This window comes from Tribolium castaneum, chromosome 1, assembly GCF_031307605.1.
Source record: "Tribolium castaneum strain GA2 chromosome 1, icTriCast1.1, whole genome shotgun sequence".
Lineage (NCBI taxonomy): Eukaryota > Metazoa > Arthropoda > Insecta > Coleoptera > Tenebrionidae > Tribolium > Tribolium castaneum.
In genome coordinates, this window is record NC_087394.1 from 20,276,535 (window position 1) to 20,304,429 (window position 27,895).

The window sequence follows — 27,895 nt, forward strand, 5'->3', positions numbered from 1 at the left end:
TTATTGCATTTGTAGCAATACTTTGTAATAATTTATAGCATACGTTTCTATATTTTTCTCAAAATAATTAAAAGTGGACTGACTTGTTTCGTTATAGCACTGAGCACCCCATTTTTAAGTACAGATGGGGAAATAATAAATGTAACCGCCAACGTGTCGTCGATTTGATCGAGTTTGACTGAACCAGGCCAAATCGACGCGTAATCAGTATCACTAACCTCCAGCTGCAGGTTGATCTGGATCTTCGTCTCCATAATCATTGTCTTCTTCTTCGGTAGCCATTATTTGCACTACAGGAATTTCTGAAAAAAACAAAAAGAAAAATAGTCAAAAAGATTATTGATAAACAGAGTTAATAATATATTAGTAAAAGGTTTAGTGCCCCGAAAAACAAATTTCCAGTGAGTGGGTGGATGACTGGCAAAAATTATATCATACTCGTAACTGCATGTTTCGTGTTACAAATTAGTCGCGTCATACTGAAGATGCTTCTAACACTTGTTTTTTAATATTATACTATTATCTACTGTAAAATGGAAGTTTAAGTAAAAAACTCTGAATTGACCTTATTGGAAATTTTCCTTTTGAATCTTCTATTAAAAGATTTAGCCTGTATTTGGAAGATCAAAAAACAAGTTTGTCAAAAAGTAATTTCTGTGTTAAATTTACCAAAATATAAATAATATGAAGTTAATTTTTTCCAAAATATTCCTCGACCATTATAACGTGTTGTCATAGCAAGGGTTAATTTATTGGATATCTGTAGTTGAGTCGAGTTGAATCTCAAAATATGGGCTTCGCTAATGTCAGATTTCATGAAAACTTTAATCTGAACAAAGGGCGATAATTTAGTACACAGCATCAGTAGAGCCCATTTCAGACGAGAAAAGCATCACGATCTAGAGGATTCACGAGAAAAAATAGTTTTAAATAAAAGTGTTTTGTACTAACGTCTTTTTTTAACATCTAATTTTTAATTTTGTGAAAGATGTGTGAAAAATGTTCAAATATCTGTCAAGTTTTTGGTGATTGAGAAGGTTCAGTGATGCGAGGATTCCATGATGAGAGGCGGTTATTACGTTACGATTTCATTCTTTCGAAGCGATTATCTTGCTTAGTTCTCATCGTAGGAAATTTTGAAAAAACCTACTGGTACAAAACGCACGATATTTTTAATTTCCATTATAATATGAAACAGGTAAAATAGTTGCCAATGCCTTTAAATACGAACTAGGCCCACGACATATGGTGGAGGCGCCGGGTAAGTAAGCATGTTACAAAGAGTTCACTTCAAAGGTTAGTTGTAAAAGCAGTGGCTGACTTTAAAGCAGTGAAAACGCTAATTGCTGTAGTAAAAGCCGATTTTTTGCACGACTGAGCTCTATTTGATTGTTTACTACGCCTGTTTCTAAGACAGTACATGGTGTTTACTAGTTGCTACTAGGCGTCAGTAAGTAAATTAGGCGTCGGTAAGTAACTTTGTCGACGCCTTGGACGTAGCAACCAGTAACTATAACCTGCTATTTGGACAATATTTAATAAATCTTTCAAAAAATTTAGGGATCGTGCAAAAAACGCTATAAGCATCACGAACGTTAAGGATTGCCGATTTCAGCCAATAATGGAGTGTTATACTAAAAAATGAAAATTTTTATACGGATAGCCAACAACAAAATAGGCGACCCATATTTTTTTATTTTAATCAAAGCTCAACCATTTTGGAGAAAAATAATTGAAAAGGTAAAAATTCCTGGCCTGACGTCAGCAATGTTCCTTTTTGAATCAGCCAGTCACAGAACTTGAGATAGAAAACTGGGCCAACAAAGATAGCTTGAAAGACGTACGTTTATTCTTAATTTCTAACTCTGTTGTTTTACATACGACTTCAAATGTGCTGCAGGAGCAGTTATTTTAGCAAACCACAAACTCCTGCAAAATATTAGCACACAACACAGTCACAATCAACAACGCACGGTTTTGATTAATTGTATGCAGCGAAAGACTGACGAATCATTAGTCGAGACATTGCTTACGTCACAGCGCGAATTTTCTATTATTACTAAAAAAGCACCGATTTAAAAAACTCAGACCGACATTACTAGACATCGTTTTGTGTCTACTGTCACTGTTTTCCAAAAACTTTTACTTTCGAGTATAACACTCCATTGGAGTCGTCGTTACGTTCCTTCTCCAAATAATTGTCTTCGATCGGTAAACTCTCCTTACCGTTCTTGATACTTAATATACTATTCTGTTTGTGCTCTCTAACTCAAGTTATTTCGATTTAGAGTTGAAACTGGAAGCCATAATCGTCTCTGAGTTTTTGATTTTATAAGTGACACTGACAGAGTTTATCAAAACTTGACAAAATTTCAACTTGACAAAATTTCTCAGATTTTTTCGCAAAGTGCAAGACAAAATTTAGGAAAAAAAAGTCGAAAAAGTAGCTAATTTTTGATTTTGTAGAAAATGAGTGAATAATGTTGAAATACCTGTCAGGTTTTCGGTGACTGGGAACGTTCAGTGACAAGAGAATTGTGATAAAAGACGGTTGTGACGTCACGATTTCTTTCTTTCGAAGCAATTATCTCGCTTATTTTTTATCAAAATTTTGAAAAAATGATTGGTAAAAAACAATAGTATATTCAATATCAAGAATGGTAAGCAGATTCTACCGATCGACGTCAATGAGAAAGTTTCATTTTTTTGAAATTAATACCATTAAGAATCTTCATAATTGTAAAACTAATGATACTATAAATTTCTTTATATTCGCAAAAATAAAAAAGTTATGAGACATCAAAGTTCAAAATTTGACAGATGCCCGCGCTTTAATGATTTCTTTACTGATCACGCTTTTGTCAAGTTTTGATAACTCTGTCAGGCTCACTTAAAAGTCAAGAACCATTTGATCTTAATATTGGAACAAATGCTCACTAGGCGGTTATGACGTCATAATTTCAACTTTAAATCGAAATAACTTGGTTAGAAATCAGATAAAAAGAAACGGTTTTCACTACTGTAATAAGAGTTTCCAGTACTATCATTGAACAATGTTGTTTTTTAATACAAACAGGGTGTCCCAGCGATTTGAAAACGTACATTATTTTTTTACGAAAGCCAAAGATACTACACTCGTGACCCACCTAAAAATATTTTCAAACATACAGGCTGTTTCTGAAATTAGCAACTTTGTTTTTTTAAATAGAATGCCCTATATATTTTTTGCATTTTTGGATGTAATTTTTAACACTTATGTTATTAAGCTAAATTGTAATTGTAACTGGTCGATTTTGCTTATTTTTTGAAATAATTTGATTTTTTGACGAAAATGTATTACCATTGTACGCAATTAAGTGGTTCCCATTATAGGGGGTTCGGATAATCCAAATAATATAGACATGTATTCCAATCTAGAAACCGTATCAGAAAATCTCACCAAAAGCAGAAACCAAGGGCTTTATAAGATGTTTATGGTAGTCACGGACTCGCGGACCATAAGTTTGCAAGTTAGCTAACTTCAGCTTGAGGCTTTCTGTCAGTCGAACAAAAACAACAAAATATCACATAGTGCCTTTCGGCATAATTCCTTCATAATAAATAGAAAATAAACGTCACTATTAAGAAGCATGAGTCACAATTTGAATTCTAAAACAGCCTGTGTGTAGGAAAGCACCTATCTTTTTATAATTTTCACAACAGTGTCGTGCAACAGCAACTTACTTATGCACGGTGCAATATGGGATCGGCTTTGTTGGTAACCTTTTGCACATCTATTGCAGGTAGTCCCAACCACACCATCTTTACATGGACATTGTCCTGTGGCTTGATTGCAGGTTCTACCGGAAGATCCAATAGGGTGGCAGTCACAAGCTATAACAAAATCATATTAAATGTAAATACCCTTCCACATATTTAATGCTATGACAACAAAACGTTAAAATAAAATATTATACGAGTTTAATAAGACGTTCTATTGTGGCATGAATAGATACCACAATGGAGTGCCACAATTAAATCTTATAAAACGAGTGTAATATACTATTTTTTCTACTTTCTTTATTTGTTGTTTGTTTTTTTTTTGTTTAACTTATCAAAATCTTTTCAAACTATTTCCTCTTAATTTTGTCAATTATTCGGGCTTTATCAATAAATGACTTGACGCTGTTGACAGATTACACACTAAATTACAGTGATGACTGATGATACCCAGCCCAGCACTGCCAATACAACTCCTAAAAATTTACTAAAAGGAGTTGCACAAATGTTCTTTTTGTGAAACTACCTTCAGTTTCACAAAGAACAATTTGTGAAACCAAAGTAGAAAGAAGTATGTAATTCACCAAGAATTTTGGACGATGTTTGTGAAAAAATGGCAAACTTGAAATACTATGTAGGGATAAAAAATAAAATTTAAACCAGTGATCTAGCGGGTGGGATAGGTTATTTTGTTCAAAAAGGTCGATAAATGCCTGAAATCACACTTTTGAAAAAAATTACCAAGATTGCCTTGACTTTGCACGAATTTGGACGCTGCTTTTGACAGTTGTGAACTGCCCAAGATCGGTGTTAATGCCTCATAGCTGAGCCAAAAAAACCAAACGGACATTTCTACGAAATCTGTGCACAAGGGGTGATTGGTTTTTCCAATTTTCGTACAAGAATAATTGCAAATTTCTGAAATTTGGAGGGGTTGCTATACTAATATGTTGCGCAGCGACACCACGAAATGGCACAAACGAAGTGAGTGTCATGAGCCCTTAGGTACTTTTTCAATTTAAATGCCTCCCATGGACCCCGCGAATCCGATAGGATTTGCGCACATCCACTAGTAAAAAACTACTATTCAGCGTATCACGGCTTTAATATGACATAACTGCTTCTATGCTAATAAAATTATGCAAGCAGGTAATCAACTAATATGAAATTGTTCTCCTCCTAGTTTATTATTAAGAATTTTTTTTGTTGCAATATACTGTACCTATGTATCCAAATATGCAGGTAACACTACATCTTTAAAGCAGAGCGCAGTTATCGGTGAGAGACTTGGTTAAGCATCTAAACGACAGCTTAGTGAAACAGCACATTATTCCCAGTCGTGTCCAACTAATAGGTGTAAGAAAAAACACAAATATGATTTGAATTACAAACCCCATATCCATCTCACTCAGACTGCTTTCCTAACCCTCCAAAACCGGTATAAAATTTATCAAACTGACAGCCAAATGAAGAGCGTGCCTCAGCACTTATTCCCAAGATCAGTAGTGTTAATATTCAGGTATGAACTTGAAAAAGCATAAAAACTTTCAAAAATAAGCTATTCTAATATAGGTAGAAGTTAAAGTAATAACAATTTAATGATTACTAATAAGAGCAAAGGTATGAAATTTTGTTCACAACAAACATTAATGAACCTAGCTTTTGAACTTTGAAGTTCACTGGAATATTTTTTCTGCTGTGTTATTGGAACTATTAAGAATATCGGAACGACGATAGTGAAAAACGTCGCATCATAGTTTCTGTATTTAGAAACAAAGCATATTTAAATAACACATAACAGGCAAATAATAATAAATAATAGGCTTTACCTACTCTCGAGGATACTCTGTATATCTTATAAACTACAATGTGTTTAAGTTAAGATATTTTGACTTCTTATGAGCTCTACTATCATCTCTAAAAATATAGAAAGTGTTTACGATCTTGGAGATAAAAATTTACTTAGTATTAGAAGTATGTAGAAATAGGATGGTAAATGTTAAAAACCCCACTCAATTCTTACTTTTATGAATGGTATTTAACTCCGAAATACTTGTACGGTGAGCAGAAGGTAATGTATTTGTTGTAGTAGAAACGGCAGTTCACAAACAAATAATGTAAATGAATGATTTTCTGTTATAACGTGAATTTTTATTTTATAAACAGCCAGTCTATTATTAGGTCATAAATCATAATATTGCTACTAGGGTACGTCTAATGATATCCATAAACCTAAAGGTCTTATGAAAACCATAACACCCGCAACGAAATTAAACTGCATTTCTTATATTTAGCTTTACATTAAATGAGAAAATATGGTTGTTTTTTTTTTATTCGACGTCGAGCACAGATTTACTGTAAACGAAGCTAGAACTAATGCAGTATTTCTACAGGGTGCTCAAAAACTGGCGCACCAACTCAGTGGTACGTTATTGAGAAGCAAGTGCAGATTACGGGAAAAATGTTGGAAAAATTCCTAAAGTCATATTTTAAAAAATCTGGAGCTACAAACTTATTGAGTTAACTTCTTTAGTTTTCATTATTTTTTTATGTTTTTATGTTTCATACTAGGTAATCGTTCCGTAACAAAACGATGAATAATTATTTTTAAATTTACTATCAGATTTTAGCAGTTTTTTTAATTTAAAGAAATTAAAATTCATCCAAAAAATCACAATGTATAGATGTGCCAACACTGGGAATTATTTCCTAGGAAACCAATTCAAAAATAGTTTATTTTATTATTGCTCAAATTCTATTGCGATCATGACTGTTAGACAACGTTGCTAAAAAATTTATCAATAACTTTAATACAAAGAATTTTTTACTATTTTCACCTTTATATTCTCTACCACACACCACTGAGTTGGTGCGCCAGTTTTTGAACACCCTGTATTTTAGAAATTAATTTTACAAACGTCAAATGAAAATTTTGAAAAATTATTTCAAAGTATTGATTTGGTTTCGGTTTAGTCTATAGTCTATAGTCTATAGTTATCTATAGTCACAGCCTGGCTGTGGATAAAACGTTATATTGCATACGGGTCTTACATGTGTTTTAGCCGCTTAATTAAACGCTCAAACTTCATTTTCGCGTTTAAACCTTTGCGCGGATGACTGTGTCAAAACTACGAAGTGACGTTTTTCACTCTCATAGTTACGATATTCTTATTTGTTACAACAATTAAATTTTATTTTAACAGAGAAATTGTTCCAGTAACCCTCAAGCTTTGTATCAATACTTAAGAGTTAAATAATTTCCCTACAACTAACAATTCCCTGAGTTTTTTCGCAGTTACCTTGTTTCTACACTCTTTTAGTTTCAACTCCTAGAACGTAAACACCCTGTATACTAGTTAAAAGTCGACTATTTGCTAAACCTATAAGACATTCTAAGTTTTTGTGTTGCAAATCTGTTGGAAAATATTCATAGGCGACGTCGATGTAATTTTTCGGAAGTTGGTCTTTTTTATATCGAAAAGTTGAATAATTCCAAAACGGAAAGAGAGAAACATGTAACAGTTCATATAAAGTTCCATTATTTTTTACGTAGAATCTAATTATGCAAAAATTCAAAAATACAAAAATGCTGGGCGTTTCAGTGAGTTGAAAAAAGTCCATTATTGATCTTTAAATGCTAGAATTTTTTTTCTCAAAAATACTAACCCCCTGCCTCACCTAAAATTATGTCCAAAAATACAGTGCTTCGGAAATGAGCTACCATACAAACTTATGTTTTTTTGAATGGGACAGACACCCTACATTTTTTTGGATGTAGCTTTTAAAACTAATAATTTTGACTCAAACTTTTATTGGTCGATTTTGCGTGGTTTTTAAATTATTTCTAAGAAAAAAAACAACACGCTCTTTTTAAAAATGTATTGAAAAAAAATTAATTTTTTTACGTTCCTAAATGCAAACCGCCAAGCAATTGGTACAAAATTTAAGTTCGACTTTTCCCCTTTAATGAGGTGAATGTCACACTTTTCTAGAAGTGTAAATTTTTAAATTTAAATACTAAGCAAAATTGACCAATAAAAGTTTAAGTTTTGAAATGACAATTGTGCCCTTGAAAAATTTTGACGGAAGAAATTGTTTTTGGTTGTTTAGGACAGTAATTAAGTGTTTGTGCCATGTCACCTCCAAACAAGACCAATCAATATTGCAGCCTGGTGATGATTTAATTAAAATCGAAACGTCGCTAAAAATATAAAGTTTAATTACATTCTTGCCCTAAACAACCAAAAACAATTTCTTCCGTAACAGTTTAAGCCAAAATCATTAGCTTTAAAAGCTACATCCAAAAATTTACAAAAATATGGGGTGTCCCATTAAAAAAACATAAGTTTGTATTGTAGCTCACTTCTGAAACACCGAAGTACCCTGTATGTTAAAAATACTTTTAAATGAGTTAGGAAAATAATAAAGTTTCTAATATTTTCAGATCAGTAATAGCAGAGAGATTCAGTTAAGACAATGAGCCTGACGATCTGGTGATGCAACACAAAAAACACATTTCATTTACGTCTTGATCTAATTTTAATACGATTTGCATTTGCAATCCAAGTTATCTTATGTTGCTCTTAAAGTGCTTGACAAGCTTTGGCATCAGTACTAGTCATTATTCGGAAATGAAACTAAATAGACGCCCTTTGGTGACGACTCTTGAACTATGTCGAAAACAGTAACAAAATTTTCGTAATTCCACATTTAATTGATATTTAATGAATTGTTTAACAATTTCGCATGCATAGTGTTAATTACTTACATTAGAAAGAATCACTTTAAAAGTACGTGGTGGTAAATACTAGCTATTACTTTGGTTCTGTGGTTTTTCGTGGTATAAAGTGTTTATTGTTAAAACTTGAAAGTGGATAAAAAGTGAAAAAGATTTAAATTTTGATAACAAAGTGATATTAAACAATTAAAGACTATCAGTGATGGATCACAGCGAACACATGTTGAGCTCAAGAAACCAATAAATTAGTGTGTGAATTTTAGGTTAAAACTTTTCCACTGAAAAAACCATGAAATACTTCCGTAAATCTATAAAACTACAATTAAGATTAACAACAGCTGCTGATACATTGAAGCAGAAATTGTTCCAAAAGCTAGGCTTTTCAATGTCCTTGTAATAATTTTTCAATAAAGAAAGTGAATCAAACAGTCATTCCTTATTCGTGGTTTCCTTGTGTTTCCTCTTATTTATTAACATTCGTTTTTTGCAACAAAGGTACAATAGTCATTCCGCATAGGCAATGCAATAATTGTGAAACCTCAAAATTCATACAACGCTCAAAATATCCGAATAAACATTTTCCCGCCATTTATGCTTACTGTTTTCGACCTAGCTCGGTGGCGCCCCTAACGGTAGTTTTACTTTCGAATTGTCTCACTGTACCTTGCATTGCTCTTGCTGCCATGAATTTGTATGCCCAATGGTTTCCGAATAGACAACATCCTAATAGCATCATTTTTAAACGTTTTAAGAGAGAACTAAGAAGAAATTGGCCTCTTCGTCAAAGAAGAAAACGCACTGCTAGGTCTTTGGAAAATGAAGTTCACGTAATAGCTTACATGACTCAGAAACAACAGGCGTCCGTCAGACTTCAGTTTGTCGTATTCTGAGGGGAAATAAATTTCATCAGATTAGATTTTTGCCTCTTACCAAAACTTTATATAGAAAATTTTACCCAGTGATGAAGCCAAATTTAGTGTGGCATCTCGCATCTTTATGAATCGCATAACCGGGGCATTTTTCTTTCAAGAAAAACAAGCAGGACAGCATTTTGAACACTTTTCGCTAAAAGTCAATTTTTTGTCTCCCTGTTTTATTGTTTGTTTTATGTTTCATTCTTTCATACATTTTGTAATAGAGTTTACACACCGAAAAGACTTCTACATTCTCTATCATTCCGGGAGAATTGAATAACACTAATGATCGTTCTCTGCGTTAATGACATAAGATAATAACTTGGATTGGTAATGTAATAGTATATTAAAAAACAAGTTTCAAGAGCTTACGAAACGAGAACGAGAAACAATTTTTTGTAATTTGCCCCATTTTGCCGTTTTTAAACAAAAACTGTTATTTTTGTCGATGTAGGGATTTTTGTGACGATTGGTAATGTCACAATTTTGAAAGTGAATAATTGATTTAAAATTGTTGTTTTACACAAATTCTGTCAAAAAACACGGGTATGGATAATAATGAAGGTAATTTTGCATGAACGCCCCCTGAAATTTGTGAAACCCGCAAAAATGCGGTGACGAATTAGTTTCCTAGTTTCCTGCCAACCTAAAACTTTTCGTAAAACGTTCCGTCAAATCATGACTATTATGACATCGCAATGATGAGGTTGCGTTCATTATTATGTAGTCCGGGAGCAAGCTCCCAAATTCAACATGGCCGTTCGGACTCGACTGCATACGACTACTGAACACTGATTCTTATGTAAAATTTCCTGCTGAATTCGAATCTGTAGGTCGCTTTTTGATTTGGAATTGCCTTCATTATGAAAAAGACGTTTTTCTTAAAATTTTTATAAAACTAAAGTTGCGCAAATTTTGTGTTTACATCGTCAGATTTTCTTAATGAATAAAGCTAGAAAATTCTTTTTTTGCACTAGGTTCCCCTGTATATATAGATTCTAACGTATATAAACAAGCTTTAGATTTTACAAAAGAAAAGTAAGAAAATTACAAATTTCTTGTAACGTGTTATATTTGTGTAGTGAAATTTTCAAGAAACGCTATTTTTTTATTTTTAAAATATAGACCTCTACATAAGCGACATAAAATGATGCCAATAGTTCAAATAAGTTTTTGGTGTAAAAATCATTTTAATATCTGTAATATTCACCAAGTTATTGCAATGTAAAGTTCCTGCAATATGCACAGGAGGTGCAAATCGCTGCATGTCTCCCTTTGTAGTGACTACAAGACCACTGGACTAAGCTCGCTAGGTAAAATGTCGCGCTGTGTCGTTCGACTTTTCTTAGTCTTTAGTCTATTTTTTTGAATTACAAACATTTCAAAAGTCAAATAGTGGTAAATAATAATATAATTAATAATTTTCACGTCAAAACAGTTTATTTAGTAACTAAATCCCTTGTTGGTTAAAATCATGCATTTTATTCCTAATTCATCACTTTCGTAACTTTTTTCGTCGTTCTTTTTAAATATGTGACTTTATAACTCAAGAATGAGCTAAATTACTCAAAAATGCCTGAAATCACGTAAGTGCATTTTAAATTCTTCGTTCGATCACTTTTGTAAATACGTGAATTACGATACAAACATCATTATTAAAGAATTTTCAGTTTACCATCATAAGATGACTAATATATTAATCAGAAAAAGAAAGCAATTGCAGGTCATCGTTTTATAGACACAACATTTTTCAATTGGTTAGCTGCTGGACTTAAAATATCAAAAAAGAAAGGACTAAAATCTGTAATTTTAACTAATTTCAAGAGATTTAGTTAGTAAATAAATTGTTCTTTGACGTGAAAATTATTAATTACATTATTATTATTTGATCTTTGAAACGTTTGTAATTGAAAAAAATATAAAATAAAAACTAAGAAAAGTCGAACGAAACAGCGCGACAATTGACTTAGCGAGATTGGTCCAGTGGTCCTGTAGTCACTACAAAGGGAGATATGCCGCGATCTCCACCACGCGCGCATTTTGCAGTAACTTTGAATTGAAATAACTTGGTGAGTATTACAGATATCGAAATGATTCTTGCACCAAAAACTTATATGAACTATTGGCATCATTTCATCTCGCATATGTAAGAATTTTTCTTAAAGTAAAAAAATATCTCGCATCTCGAAAATTCCTCTACACAAATATGACACATTACAAGAAAATTGTAATTTTCTTAGTTTTTTTTTTTGTAAAATCTAATGCTTGTTTATATGCGTTAGAGTCTTCATATATTGAGAAATTTAGTGCAAAAAGAATAAATTTCCTAGGTTTATTCAGAAGGAAATTAAACACAAAATTTGCGCAATTTTAGTTTTTCAAGAATTTTTAGAAAAACGTCTTTTTTATAATGAAGGCAATTACAGATCAAATAGCGACCTCTAGATTCGAATTCAGCAGGAAATTCTTCATAGGAATCAGTTTTCAGCAATCGTGTGCAATCGAGTCCGACGAACTTCTTAAATAAGCGACTTTTGAGATGCCTGCTCACGGACTAAAGCCTATTAAGGCATCAAAATGGAGGCTAATAACAAAAATAACGATATACACTAAGGTTTTTATTTTAGAAAACATCACATAACAAACATAACACTATTATAACTCATATGTTCAGTTTTAAAAAGCTCATTTCAGTGCATTGCAAACAATTCCATATAAATGCCAATGTTCAGCAAGATAAAATCTTCACTGTATAACTAAATAATATGTTATTTTTTCTAATCAGTTTTATGTTTTAATGAATCTGTAAAAACTCCTGTATTAAAAATGTATTGCTGTTTATTTTTTATGAAGAATGCCACGACGTAGGAACCCGTAAAAGTAAAAAACAGAAAAACTTTTAACTTTTAATAATAATTAAATTTATAGCATACCGCGTCCAAAATAACAAAACCAATAACCCCATCTCACATAGCGAAAAACGTAAAACGTTAAAGTAAAATTTTTGCTGTGCTAACAACATCCCTTGTAGGAAGTATGAGAGCTGAAAACGTGCACCAAGGGAACCATATTATTATCTCTGCTCTGACACAGCTGTAGGCAATCCCTGAACAAATTCGAGTCGGTGACCATTCAGCACCCTGAGGCCTCACGGGGCTCGTCTACTAACCCCGACGTTTGGTTACGCCTTATTGGCTCTCAGTTTAATTCGAGCTCGGATAGGAATACGATCGTTAAAAGAAACTCTCTTCCAAAGTTGTTAAAGTAAACCCACACTACACTACGATATTACTCTCAAAGTTTTAAATTGTCTTTTGGGATTTTGTCTTGATCGAATGCGCTGTAAGCCCCTGAAGTTATATAGGTAGCGAAGAATCAGCGTTACGTGAATTTTACACAAGGTATTACGAATTCTTATCGTATAGGTGCACACATTTTAGCTTCAGACAAAATGAGCTATGATACATAAAAATGTACCCACTCAATTCACATAGGCTAACACCCGACTTTTCTGGGAATTGGTATAAGTATGTGTGTAGCAATATCCAGAAATATGGTAAAAAACAACTAGCAACAAAAATCAGTTTTATACTTCTTAAACCAACAAAGTTTTTTTATGGTTGCAATATTCCGTTAGAAACTTGCCAACTTAAAAAAAATGATAAAAACTGTAATAAGTAGAAAAAAAGTAGAGTCTTGTAAATTTCTGTTGCTATTTTGTCTCATTCAACTATGGATATAGAATGAAAATGATTAATCAGTTGGCGGAAACAAAATGAGATATATAAGTTAAATGTAATAAAGCTTACTTACGTTTACATGCTTTACGATGAGTAATTTGTTTTGTAGGATCTCTATAAAAACCTTCTCTGCAATAATGACAATGTCTTCCTGCTGTATAGTGTCGACATTTTAAACAAACGCCACCGGAAACTCTTCCGGACAGTTTATAAAGTTCCATGTTGAATCGACAACGACGAGCATGTTGGTTGCATTCACAAGCTGAAATAAAGAAATAAGACAAAAGTATTAGACTCCCTAATAGAAAATATTCATTTAAGCGACCCGTACATGCTGTTAACATGCTGTAAAAATAGCGTGTAGTCTTAATGTCTGTGGATCAAGTCGCCTGTTACAAACGTCTTATAAATATACGCATTAAGGTTATTAATTATTTTATAAACGTATTAGCTGTTTCAAAACTATTAAAACGCCAAATTATTTTTTTATATATGATTGATACAATTGTAAAATAGTTATTAATTATTAGATCTCTCATTGAAACTGTAAATTACATTAGCTATTATTTTTTTAAAGTGCATAAATAATTTATAACAGCTAATTTGGAGAGAAAATGCGAAGTTGGCGTTTTTGTAGTTTTGAAACAGCTAATACTAACATCTCCGTCAAATTTTCTTAAACCTTTTCCATTTACATTGTTGTCTGAAATCGAATGATTCTTTTATCTATTTTGTCGTTGTTATTTTCATACTTATAGTGTGTTTTACCAAATTCGGTTTTGATAAAGCTTTTTTGCATTCATTTGACGAATCTGTCATTCACTAAGTAATTAAACGAAGCAGTTAATACGATCGTCGTTCAAGTAGACGTCGTTAAAACGATTTTTTCACTATAGGGATTAATTTGTAATGCCATATTTGGGTTGTTTGTGTTTACACCACACGATTATAGTAAATTCGCATTTCAAATAACAACTTCTACGCCATCTGGTGACTGATTTTGAGCCCCCCCTTTGCAAAATTTAACTTGCCCATCTTTACCACTTTTATTAAGTTAAAAAACCATCAAAGATCTTCAAAATATCAAAATGACATCAGTAAATGGTTTATACCCCATTTAATTAAAGTGATCTTTTCGCACAGTTTTTAAAAACGCTTAATAGGTACAATTATTTAAAAACCCCGACATTTTTAATGTTATAACTCAAAGTGTAAAAGATTAACTTCATGCCACATTAAAACTCAATAAAAAGATTTTTTTTAATTGAAATTCGAAAATTACATAGTTGCGATTATGTACAAATATTTTCGAACAATGTCTGTCTGTCATTGAAGATGCATTTGCAAGACACTTTCTACAAGCTAAGTTAACCTAGTTGGAATATCAGTTTATTCTCGTATAGCTCGGATATCCTCTAAAATTTTACTAAAATTAGCATTGTTGCGCATAGCATTATGATATTTAAAAACATGTATAATAAAAAAGAGGTACTTAAGTGTAATAAAACCTGAATGTGCGAAGCAGTCTTAATGTAAACATTAAAGAACAATACATCAAATAAACTTAGATTGAATAAGAGCACATGAATCTGGCAGGACTGCAGGCAAAGTACACATCTCATTAGGGTTCTGCATTTCGTGGATGTTGCCCCGAAGCCTACAAGGGAAACAAGGTATTCTGTTTCTGACAGGACATTAAATTCAAATCATTTATGTGTGTAAATATAGCTTTACTCTTGCATCGCGGATTTCATAAATTCCATTCTTTCTTTAAATATAATGAAACACTATTTATAAAACTTGCTAATGTAGGGGTAAGTCTGCTATACAAGCTGTTCGCAAAGTTGAGTCGTTCGTTTTAATAACAAGGTATATCCCATTTCAGTTCATAGTAAAATTTTGCAACAACGCATTCGCATCTCTTGAAATCAAATGGAGCACAAATTGAGAGTTTCTGGTGGGTTTTCTTAGCTCAAAAAGTGTCGCTGGGAATCAAATTAACACAGAATTTTCTTCTTTTACAGAAACTCTTAATTTGTGCTTTATTTTCCACTCCGAAAAATTCAAATTCGCTGTTGCAATTCTGCTATGAACTAAAATGAGCTATACTATACATTATTCCTAAAAGTTTTACTTTTATTGTTGGTTTTTAATAGTCTCATACAATTGCACCAAATCTGTAAACTCTTATTACACTATTAGTCCTTCCGATTATTTAAATGACAACTGTGAAATTTTTTTTATTAACGCCATTAGGCCTTCGAATTTTTTATTTATTTGTTTTAGGTTGAATCTTTGCAACACAAGCTAAATATCACCTGTTAAAAGGATTGCCTCAACTTCGCGAACATTCTGTATCTCAAAAACTAATGATTGCACTGAATGCAGCCTTGGTTATAATAAATACTTAGTATCTTTCTCTATGTATGTGAATTTTTTCAGAATATCTGTAAACTTTCTTACAACTAAAATTAATTAAGGATATTAGTATCAATAAAATTAAAAACATAAAAATAGTAAAATTAATTTTTTCTAGTGTAATTGTCAAACAATGATGCTGAAATGATGTCTCCGAGCAAACATTCTTAGAAAAATTTTTGCTACGACCAAAATTACGTTCTTTTGAATTTATCATTTTTACTTAATTATTTTTTGGGGTTAGCGATATTTTTTACGGATTTTATCACAAAACAACATAGAAGCATCGCTCGTTCCCAGGTGACACAAAAAATTATACTTTTTTGCAGCTATATTTAATAATAATTGATTACTTAATTTTAATTATAAAGAATACTAGGAAAATTCTGAAAAAATTCATTCAGGTATAAAAAAGTAGAAAGTGTTTAGTAATAAACAAAAATTCGGAAAACAAGGTCTTAGATATATACAGAATGGCCGGTTCCAAACATAGGTTTAAAATGTCATTGCTTATTTATGTTAATCCTTGCTCTCCAGTACAACATTCGGTAATTATACCTGTATAAAGATAAGAAAAAAAACCTATTTTTCTAACGCATCTTATAGATACTGTTCCTATGAACTATTAGAACTATCGTTTTAAGTTATCAATAAAATCCATCATTCCGTATAACATAAAATACTTGTCAATGATAACGTACTTTATAATAAATTTTTTAATTGGTACTCTATTTTGTTTATTTAAAGCACGCAGCAGCGCGTATGATAATAAGCCAAGAAATGTGAAGATAAATGGCAATCTTTAATGATTTTTTTTTATTATAATAAAAATCAATTCCATGACAACGGAAGTTACACTGATCTCACAATTCATTATTTCTAATTTTTGTAATATTAATATCAGTATTTATTATTTCAAAGTGTATAAATAAAAAAATAGTATTCGTGGATAAATAACTGGTCCTTAAAACACTTGCTATATTTTGAGCGCGTGTTTTAAAGACCTTAATATTCACTAATACTTTAATATACTATTTTTGGTACACTCTCCCTAAAATGGTTACTTTGGCAACTGCTTTGAATCCGAACAATGTCATTTTAAAGGACAAGTACTTAAAGTCGTCATAGCAACACTTTGCAAACTCTAATTTATTTATTATTTGACAAAATAATTATTGTTTCAATAAATCAGTTGTTGCTATGACTATCGATCGACTATACTTATGATTAGGGTGGATTGGAAATGTAAAGAATTTTACATTTTTGTTGTTTTAGAGAGCTAGTACCAAAAAAGTTAGCAGACTTGTTACGTAAATAACTATTAAATACACCTCGACACTTAAACAAATTTTATTCAATATAAATTACAATTATGAAAATAGATATTGTCACTTCCGGGATGTGGATTCCGATTATTGTTATAAAACATTAATCAGCAAGACATTTTTCTTCTAACTGATAAGCATAAAATCGATACTGCAATAAGGGCCGCTTTTACGATGCACAGATAAACAAGCGATAACTTTATTCTCAGGATAAATTAAAAAATCAATTCCAGAATCGTCCGATAAACCCCCGATCGGATAAGCTACGGAATAAATTATCTGATGGCTTGAAGACGGGATAAACTACAGAATAAATTATTCTGTGTCTGCTCTGATTGGTTATTTGCTTTTCGCGAACTCTAATGTCATTTTATGTAAGGCCTATGTAGGTTAAAAATTGTTTTCTATAGCAGATGTTAAACTATTTATTTATCGACTCTTTTGAGTGGGTAAAATAGAACATTACCCGCAAGGGTAAAGAAAGTGATAGAGAAGGGCAGAAAGTGATTTTTTCATCCAAGAGGGTAGTTTGTGAACCGAAGCGGATCTGAGGTTCGCAAACCCACCAAAAATTTAAAAAAAATAATCGCGACACCAGAAAACAAAGAAACGTGTTACATACTCGTATTTGGTGAAGGCGCCGGGTAAAAAATTCAATATTTTTTTAAATACATTGTCTTTCCGATTACGTAATAACACAGATTGTAATTAACTTGCACTAAAGGCTAGTAAATCTATCTAGTAGAAGAATTAACTAAGTACAATTTAATGTAAAGCTATATCTTCAATTTGTTTATTTCTTAGTAATTTATTGTCGTCAAATATTGTCTTTCCTTGGAGTTATTTATAGAAGAAAATTATGAATCCTCAATTCCCTGAAATCATTTTTCTTCAATCATTCAATACTGTCAAAAAAGCAAAAAAATATCAAATTTTTATTTTGTATAGAAATTTATTTTAGTAAGAAATAAAATTATTTATCTATCACGGGAATTATTGGGTGTTAATAACCTTGGGCAACGTAATGTACTTCAGGCCTAGCGGCCCTTTGGCTAATGAACCGGTTGCTCACAATCATTAAGACCCATTTAATTCCCTTGGTATATAATTTTTCGACAATTGTCAGTTGCGCACTGTTTTGCAATGTGCCCCTCAACAAATACGCGCTGCTTTTGTGGCAAATATGCGGAATTTCAAAATTGACCTAAGACTTTTGAAGTTACGTTTGTACATTACTCGGAAGGTGTACGAAAGGGCTACATATCAGGGCTGTTACAAGAGCCTCTAAAGGTTCGTAATTGATTCTTTTGATTACATTATAATACACTTAAAAGAGGAGTCAATTAACACTGAAACTCAAATAATTGTCAAAAGGTGGGTTCTAACATTATCCAACTAAATTACCCTGGTTTTTAGTGTAATTATTATAGCACTCTCTTGGACGTTACGATACGCAAGTTGCGTATGGTAATGTGGCCTCAGTACGAAACAAAAGTAGAAAAATTAAATGAAAACAAAATTATTAATAACACTAAATAACATAGTGAAACGAAACTGATGAATGTCTTTTAGGCTTCTCGGTTTGTGAGTAATGAATAGTAGAAAACGAATACTTGTGAACTTGATTTACGTAGACGTTCTTTTTCCACGGTTTTGTCCGTACGGTTTGACCCGTTCGGGTAAAACTGTCTGTGTAAATAGAAAACTAACAGTTTCGTCAACGCTCCAAAAAGTCTTTGGGTTTTTTGGAAATATTGAGGACAGTGCCTAATGGATTTAGTCGTCGTCTGCGATGATTGATCGTAACATAAAGTCTGTACACTGTCAAAAAATGGCCGTTTGGGGGAGCTAGAAGTCTAAGTTCCAATGGAATCTATTTATTTTAGTTTGAACCTTTGCTAAATTTTGTTTGCAAAAACAATGTTTTTATGTTTTTTGGATTGTCTACTTTTTGTTGTATTTTTTTTTCAATGACGGAATACATCAGAAATATTGATATTCTATACTCAAATATGGTAGTTACTTATTTTTTAAATATAAAGATTACATTTGGAGTTAATGTATGACCAAAATTTCCAAATTCTTAAAAGCGCAATCAAACATCACATTAACTGTTTATTATTCTTTTAATATTTCGGATCCTTGAGTCTAAATCCTTCACAGTTCATAATTTATTGTATCTAAACAGTTTATAAAGGCTGTCTCAAAATTGACGACCGTGCTTTTTTAGGATTTGCTTCGGAAGACTAAAACAAATCGAAAGTTAAGAGTGGAAAATTGTCCGATTGTCCTTCGTTATCGAGTTATTGATAAGAATCTAAAATTCAAAATTTAAACATTAAATTTTATTAAAAGCGAATTTACCAAATTTGTTGTCACAAAATATGCTATAATGTGATTTGGAAACCTTTCCGCATATACCCTAGTCTCAGCAGTGGCATTGCCATCATACAAACATCTAACTTATAACCGAGCTTTTAACATATCGATAAAAATTCGAATACCCTAATGCAGAGGTACCGTATCATTTTAAACATACAAAACCGAAGGAAATTAATAATACTCTTTACTAGACAGAGTGATTCAAAGGATTTTAATATCGCTAACATCAACTAATGAATTATGTTGCACAAACAATTAGAAAGACAGCTACACCTTATTATTTACATTTTTATCAATAACTCGAAAACAAAGGTCAATTAGAAAATTTTTTACTTTTAACTTTCGATTTGTATTAACACTCTAAATCAAACTGCCATAGCACGGACGTCAATTTTGAGACACTCAGAGTTATTGAGTAGCCTTACTTTTAAATAAATTTGTAAACAAAAATCAAAACTAAATGGTCTTGGAATACGTAGATTTTAACAAATCACATTGAAGATCATAAGTTTTCCTAACGGTTTACTTTCCAAATTAATTAATCGAAAAAAAACGAGTAATATTTCATTATTCAGCAGCAAAGACGAAACTAAATTTCTGCGTAGTTCGTATCAAATGATTTTAAAGACATGGAACCTGGTGCAGGCGGTTTTAATGCCTTACTTTCCGAATTAATCGAAGTGACAAACGAAGTGAAACGAGTAATCGTTTTAGAATTCAGCCGTAAGAATGGATCTGCATTTGGTACCATTTTTTGCTCGTTATTTTTCAAACGTTTTCTCAAATTCCAGAGTATATTCTGAGTTAGTACGTACATTCTTTCTTCTGCTTTTGAATTTTCGAAAACTGATTTAAAGTAGGTAATTTCATCGTTCTCAACTTGTTCACAGTTTGGAACATACAATTTGGAATACTTGGCATTTTAATAATTCAATATAAAGTCTGAAACAATTATTAAGATGAAAAAATGAATTATTTGTGAGTTAGTTTTGCCAATTATGTCAACAGTCAAAAATTTCAAGAATTACAGTTTCCTTTGGAGCATGACGCGCGCATCATCTACTGAAATTTACAATTTTGACAAGTTTACGATTTTGGGCTAGTGGACAGCCTTTATATTACTGTCAACTGTGCTCTCAATCAACGCATACAACAGATTTAGTTATAAGTAAATACACAGCTAAATATATCTGTATTGACAAAAAATACCGTAAACAATTTATCGTAGAGTATACGATACTTTGTAGAAATTCACCATGTATTTGGAAGAATTATTATCATAAAAAATGCAACTCAATTTTTACACACGCCACTGTCGACGTCAAAAACGAAAAAACCGTCCTCTTTAAACGTGTGTAAACACGTTCGCCATGTTTGTTCTTACCCATACCGTGGAAAAAGAACGACGTCTAACTGCACCTTAAGACTAAGATTGTCGTCTTCAAAGTACTCTTCTCTAACTTCTTTGCCATTCGATGTTTCCATTATTGGAAGCAACCTGAAAACTCTTCTTCAAAAATCACTATCAAGCGGTCGGAGGTTTTACCTCTCCGAAAATCGCTATCACTTGAGGACATTTTTTAGTTTAGGGAACACAAAAAAGTCGCACTGGACGAGATTCAAAGAATACGGTGGATGGTCTCACATTATACTCAATTTTTGACGAAGAAATCGCGAATTTTGAATACTGTGTGCACCGGTGCACATAATGCGTTAATGGTTGAAAAAAACCGATGAGCATTTTCTTCACATGCGATTTGCACATTCGCCCTTGTTGGTGACTTCTTTAATTGCTGTAAAAGCCATATTCATGTAAAAACCGCTAAGTTTTTCATGATTTCCTCTTTGTAAACGTTGTTGAACATTGCCAGAATTTCTGAACTTTTTCCCAACTTCAACCAGAAATTTAGTGTTCTTTACACAGCTCGTGTAAACACTTTTCAACCGGTGACACTTCTACTGTTTTGTTCAAAACGCTCATATTCTCAAAACACACTGCACCGATTTGTACGAAAGTTAAACTAGGCATTCAAGAATGTTAATATGTTCAAATAACAACGTTATTAGGTCGCCACCAGACGCGACAAAAACTTTTTCCGCGTAATTAATTGTCAGACCTCGTAAGTAACCTGTTTTTTGAAAATTATTTTATGTATACATATTCGGTCTTAGATTTTTTTAAATTACAGAAGCAAGTAAAATGGTTGTAAACTTCTTTGATATCACTTCAAATATCAGAGTAGTTAATTTACCTTTATTTTGGTCATTTTTGTGATAAAAGTTGTCGTTTTCTCTGAAAAAGGATTTCTTAATGTTCACGTAAGCCTTATTAGAAAGTCATAACGAGATACCACTTTATTATTTTTCTCATCCAGATTTATTTTTCATTATCTTTATTTATCTTTATTTATTTATTTTTATTCACAAATAATCAATAATATGATATACTTAATTTTAAAATAATATTTTCATTGCATATCGGTTCGAATGGTCAGAATAGTAATTACAATGTCCTTTTGACCAAAGTTTCGATTTCTGAGACAAACTGTTATAACTTCAGAATTAGTCTCTCACTTGACTGTCCTACAATAAATTACCCTATATTGAATTTGCTTCGTTAATTACTTACCAAAAAGATCATTGTTGCAGATTTCGTTCTTAACTGGAAAGGGTATTTAACGAAACACATCCTGAAAAGATAACGGAAATTAATGTGCGAAGAAAAGACATAACTAAATAAAAGTACTTTTTGATATCGTCTCTGGTAATATGTCCGATTTTAAAATTGATCGTATAAAACGTTCGTATTAATTTTTCAGATGGTATATAATTGAGCTAAAGTAAAAAAAATGCTTTAGATATACTATCTAGAAAAAAATGAAAGCCATGATCGATCTATACTTATTAAAAATTAGCTGAATTTTTTATTCATGGCATACAATGTTGTATACTGTGGTAAACATAAAATAGTATTACCAGTTGCTAAAAGCATTAGACCCACAATGTAGTAAGTATAAGTATTTGTACCAAGTTACTTCCATTTGATTTATTACTTTAACGTTCTTGTTTTTGGAAATTGAATAGGTATCTCATTTTTTAGAAATGACCTCAACAAGACTTCCGTATCCACCAAGTGTAAGGGTTTTTTCCATATCCATTTTCAGAGAACTATAAATTTTTATTTTCTGAGAAATACACTTTGATTTCCACATAGTTTTGAATCATCCTATACAGGGTGGAACGGAAACATTTTCTAACACCTTAATACCAAGTTTTCTAGGTGAAATCAAGCTGAAGGCTACTGAGAAGATTTTGCTGCGACAGTTTTTTTTAATAAGAGTTTAGAAAAAAACGACACATTTTTAAGAAGCTTGTAGCTTTGGCTTTGAATGAGTTATATGATACACAATTAAAAAAATCAATGTCACTAAAATTATTAGTGTAACGAAATAACTCATTCAAAGGAGTAAGAGCAGCATAGTTTCGAGGTGTAAACATCTTAATAAATACGAGGAACGAACGGACCTAACGGCATATTTAGAAACATTAAAGGACACGGTAAAGTACATTTCTCTAATAAGATAAGCGGCTAAGCGGTATATGCGAATATAACATGAGACTGAAAAAATGGTGAATTAGAGCAAGCTGTGCTACATATTAGCCGCACTTTTTTGGTTATGTTGTCTTATTATGCTGATTTTACACAGAATAAGATGTGGCTAAAGTTACAAATCATTCACTTTCAAGGCTTGCTCTAATTGAGTACATTTTCCATCTCATGTTATAAACAATATTCCGACGCAAAATACACATTTAAGACTAACCTTATAATACGCATGTTCGTTACCCAACACACATTCGCTCTCTCTCTAATTTTACACTTATGCGTACAAGGTGTGTTAAAATGATTTTCATCTAGTCGCCTTTGAATTTCTCATATAAAATCAGAAATATCGCTTAATAGAAATAATAACAAACATTCAGGCATCGAATAATGCCAGTTTTTAATTCGGAAATAATTTTCGAGAATAAAAATTTTTCTTGTGCAAGTGTTACATTTTATATCCCATTTCAGTTCATAGTAGAATTGTAACAGCGCATTTAAATTTTTCAGAGTGAAAAATAAAGCACAAACTGAAATTTTCTGTAAAAGAAAAGAATTCGGTGTTAAACTAAATCCCAGCGACATGTTTTGAACTAAGAAAACCCACCAGAAACACTCAATTTGTGCTCCATTTCATTCCAAAAAATTCAAAGCGCTGTTTCAAAATTCTATTAGAACTGAAATGGAAGCAGCTTCTTAACAAGATTTTTAATTGTAATTAACTGTCAATTTGTAAATATCACAACTGACACTTTTGACGTTCATTATTCACTAATAACCGATTCAACTGAGCAGGGCGGCACAAATTTTCTTACATGTAAACCGAGATGTAAACAAATTTCAAAGTTAGGTATAAGCTGTTTCGAAACTATAAAAACACCAACGTAGCATTTTACCGAAAGTAGTTATTAATCTCTCATTGAAAGTATAAATTACATTAGCTAATATTTTTTTGAAGTGTATGAATAATTTATAAACGCAAATTTTGAGAGAAAATGCGACGTTGGCGTTTTTATAGTTTTGAAACAGCTAATACATGAAAATTATTTTAATTGTACATCACACATTGTTACACTTGAAATAAAACATGCCTCGGCTTATTCTATCCAATTTAAATACAGCGTGACCCAGGGGTGTGTTATCGATGCATAACTTTTGCAACAAAAAAACTTAGAATTTCAACAAATAGTCGACTTTTAGTTAAAGCACACAGATAATATACAGAGTATGCCATAACGCAAAAAGTTTAAGAACAAATTTTTTTCAAATGGAACACCTTGTATTTTTTTCATTGATAGCATTTTTGATAACCTTTCTAATAGAATGGGATTTGCATAGCAAGTATAAAATATTTTTCGAAACTTTTCAAAAAATTATTCGGTAAAATCTAACTATGAAAAATATACAGGGTGTATATTCGTGTCTTAATTTGAACAGTTAACTGACCTCAACAAATAAAACATCTTTTCTAATTGTAATTTTTCAATAAAACATTCGCAAATTTACTTAAAATTTTTAAATATTTATTGTCATTCAAATATCAATGTCTGAGAATTTTTGGAACATCATAAAATGTTACAGACTGCTTCTTCTGTTGTGCTATTAGGGGCAGTTTAACTTAATGTAGACTAGTAGTAACCGAATAACATATTTTTATACCAAAAACCTTAATACTTTTCTTCAAAAAAGACTTTAAGTTTTGTTAGGATAATTTCAACCCAAACACAGAAAAAGTTGTTTTTAATTTAATTTATATTAATTAATAAAAGATCTAATCATTAACAACTATTTTACAATTTTATCAATCTTATTAAAAAAAATAATTCGGTAAAATGCGACGTCGGCGTTTTTATAGTTTTGAAACAGCTAATACTTGGATTACTAGTTTGAATTAAATTGAATATTGTATCAAGTGTTTAAAGTTTCGTGTATATTTGGTTGCGTTTTTATAGGTTTCAGAAGTACTCCAATCGCGTCCTACCCCGTATAATTTAATAATAATTCGCAATAATTAATACGCCTGACAGCATTGCTGATGGATTCATAAAATTTCGATCTATTAATATTTTTTTTTATATTAGTATAGGGTGATTTAGATAAGATAAAGAGCCTGACGATCTGGCAATGCAACCCAAAAAACACATTTCATTTACACCTTTCATCCAATTTGAATTAGGATTTGCAAGCAGAATCCAAGTAATGATCTTATGTCACTCTGACATTAACGCCAAAACAATTCATTGAAAATGTGTTTCACTAATCCACAATGAGTTTTTCTGAGCATAGTAATGGCACTTCCATTGTTACAAAATTTGACTTCATCACTGAATAAAATTTTTTGAATAAAGTTATTGCTAACTTGCATTTGGGTTTTGATAAACAGGCAAAAATTTAATCTGATGAAATTTAATTCCCCTCAGAATACAACAAACTGAAGTCGGGCTGATGCCTGTTGGCTCTGTGTAAGCTATTACGCGAACTTCATTTTCCAAAAACCTAGATGTGCGTTTTCTTCTTTGACGTAGACGCTAATTTCTTTTAAGTTCCCTCCCAAAACGTTTAAAATCATGCCAATAGGATGTTGTCTATTCTGGAAACGTTAGACAAACAAATTCATGGCAGCAACAGCAGTGCAGGGTACAATATGACAATAATGACCAGCACTGATGTCAAAACTTGTCAAGTACTGTCAGAGTTTGCAAATGCAAATCGTAATTAAAATTAGATCAAGACGTAAATGAAATTCGTTTTTTGTGTTGCATGGTCAGATCGCCAGGCTCATTATCTTACCTGAATCGCCCTGTATTTTTAATTAATTAATTTTAATTGTAAGAAAGCGTAAAATACTGAAAAAAATCACATGCGGGAAGAAAAGAGTAAGGTAAATAGTAAACGCTAACTCACCTTCTATAAAAAAACTAAAAGAAAAAAATTGTAAAAAATAAGAATGTTATCGCTAACTACATAAATGGCTTATCTTTCTGTCCCCGCCTTATTTAAGTTGTGGTTGCTATTTCTCTTTTATTTTTTGTTATTTATTTACTTTATTCATTTATATATTTTTTGCACGATTGAGTTCTATTGGATTGTTTATAACGGCTGTTCCCAAGACAGTACGTGGTGTTTACTGGTTGCTACGTCCAAGGCGTTGGTAAGTAAATTAGGAGTCGGTAAGTAATTTTTCGGTTTCGTATTGAGACCATTACGATACGCGTATTACGATACGCGATTTGCGTATCGTAATATCCAACGCAATAATAATTACACTAAAAACCAGGGAAATTTAGTTAGATAATGGTGACAACCTAAAAGACAATTATTTGAGAGAACTGTCAGTGTCAATCGGCACCTCTTTCAAGTAAATAATTTAATCAAATTAATCAAATACGAACCTTTAGACGGGTCTTATACCATCCCTTACGTGTAGCCCCTTTGAACACCTTTCGAGTAATGTACAAACATAACTTCAAAAGTCAGTGCAAGTAAATAATTTGGATTCTCATTATTTTTCGGCCAATTTTCAAATTCCACGTATTGCCACAAAAGCCCGTATTTGTTAAGGGCTTTATTGCAAAACATCTTGGACACTTTCAGAATACATTTATACGAATAAACTAATGACGGTCCAAATTATTAATTTCATTTTACTGTCTGCGCGCAAATGCTGTCAACTGCCACAAAATTCTCTAAATTTCGAAATTATTTTTTTTTGGTACAAGTAGAAAAAATACTGTATGATATCTCGTTTATAAGCCGCATTTTGTCGCACTTACTCTATTATGGCACTCCTCGATGCGCTCGTCGTGCCCTAAATTCGTGCGTGCGACAAAATGCGGCTTATAAAACTTGTATCATAATATACTATTGTCAACGCCTTGAACGTACCAATCGATAAACAACCTGCTGTCTTGACAATTATTTTGTCATTATATAAAATATCTTAAAAAAAATGTAAAGATCGTGCAAAAAACGTCATAAGCATCACGAACGTTAAGGATTACCGATCTCAGACACTAATTAATTATCAAGGAGCTTTTCTTAGATTTTCCTAAAATCAGAATAAAATTCCCCAGATATTCCCTAGGTCTGGCAAACGCTGCTCCCCGATGCGATCATTCCCTTCTCCGCCTCATCACCTGATTCGGTCTGTGTCGTTTCCAATTGCGTAACACCATAGTTTAAAATAATCTCTGCACGTCTGCTGAGCCCAAGATAAGATTTGATCAACTGACAAGAAGAATTGCCTCGATCAGGAAGTTTATACTGAGTGCGCCTTTACTTATAATATGGTCGTAGTGAACCACAAAAGCTAGTTTGCCGTCTAAAAAGACTCCTAGATCTCTTGCAACTGAGGCAGGGGGAAGAACTATTCAATCTAACAAAAAGATTGACGAAGAAGGCAAAACATTTCTGTTAAAATTGATTAAAATGCATTTTTAGCATTAAGACCGAGTCGTATAAAAAATTTATCGCCATTAATCCTGATTCCTATAGAAAAAATGGCAACAGCATACTTACATTTACACTTTAAAATTGTTTTCGTGTTAAATTGGGCTCTAGTGACAAATTTAGTTCCAAGAAAGTCCAATAATTAAAAGAGAAATGCAATTGTAAAAAGTGATAGTAGTTTTTACAGATTTGAAACAGATATAAATTAGCTTAAACTGGCAAGATATCATCAGGTTTTTTGAAAAATCGAACCAACTTGAGATCATCAGCAAAATGTCTATAAAATCGCCGCCTTTATATAATAACACTTTTTCTCACTTAAACTTTTGACAAATTCAAGTGATTCCCGTTGGCGCTGCGTTTTGCGCAAAATTTTTGACACATCCTACTTTTGACGGTAATGTTCTTCAAAAGTGCATATACCTCATTCTTTTTTTAAATCAATTGTCAATGTCAAAAATTTTGAAATTATTTTGGAACCCAGCGGCATTGCCTTAGGAACGAAGCATGAACGACTAATTTTAAATGGACTTGCCAACGTTGAAACAATTTGACAATTGCTTTTA

At 32.0% G+C, this 27,895-nt stretch overlaps 1 protein-coding gene and 1 long non-coding RNA gene across 2 annotated transcripts in view; both read right to left on the bottom strand.

Moving 5' to 3' along the window:
- NetA (Netrin-A) overlaps nucleotides 1-27,895 on the bottom strand; it is a 53,607-nt gene that overhangs the window by 16,502 nt on the left and 9,210 nt on the right. Inside the window, exons 2-4 of the mRNA XM_008200918.3 lie at nucleotides 13,225-13,413; nucleotides 3,724-3,873; nucleotides 219-302 (exon numbers count right to left, since the gene is read on the bottom strand). Of these exons, the coding sequence (XP_008199140.1) occupies nucleotides 219-302; nucleotides 3,724-3,873; nucleotides 13,225-13,413 (423 nt within the window). The remainder of the gene's footprint in view (nucleotides 1-218; nucleotides 303-3,723; nucleotides 3,874-13,224; nucleotides 13,414-27,895) is intronic.
- LOC135266267 (uncharacterized) lies at nucleotides 21,850-23,552 on the bottom strand. The gene is made up of 3 exons (XR_010334168.1): nucleotides 23,101-23,552; nucleotides 21,906-21,966; nucleotides 21,850-21,859 (listed from the first exon to the last, which is right to left on the bottom strand). It is a non-coding gene; the product is annotated as an uncharacterized LOC135266267 (long non-coding RNA).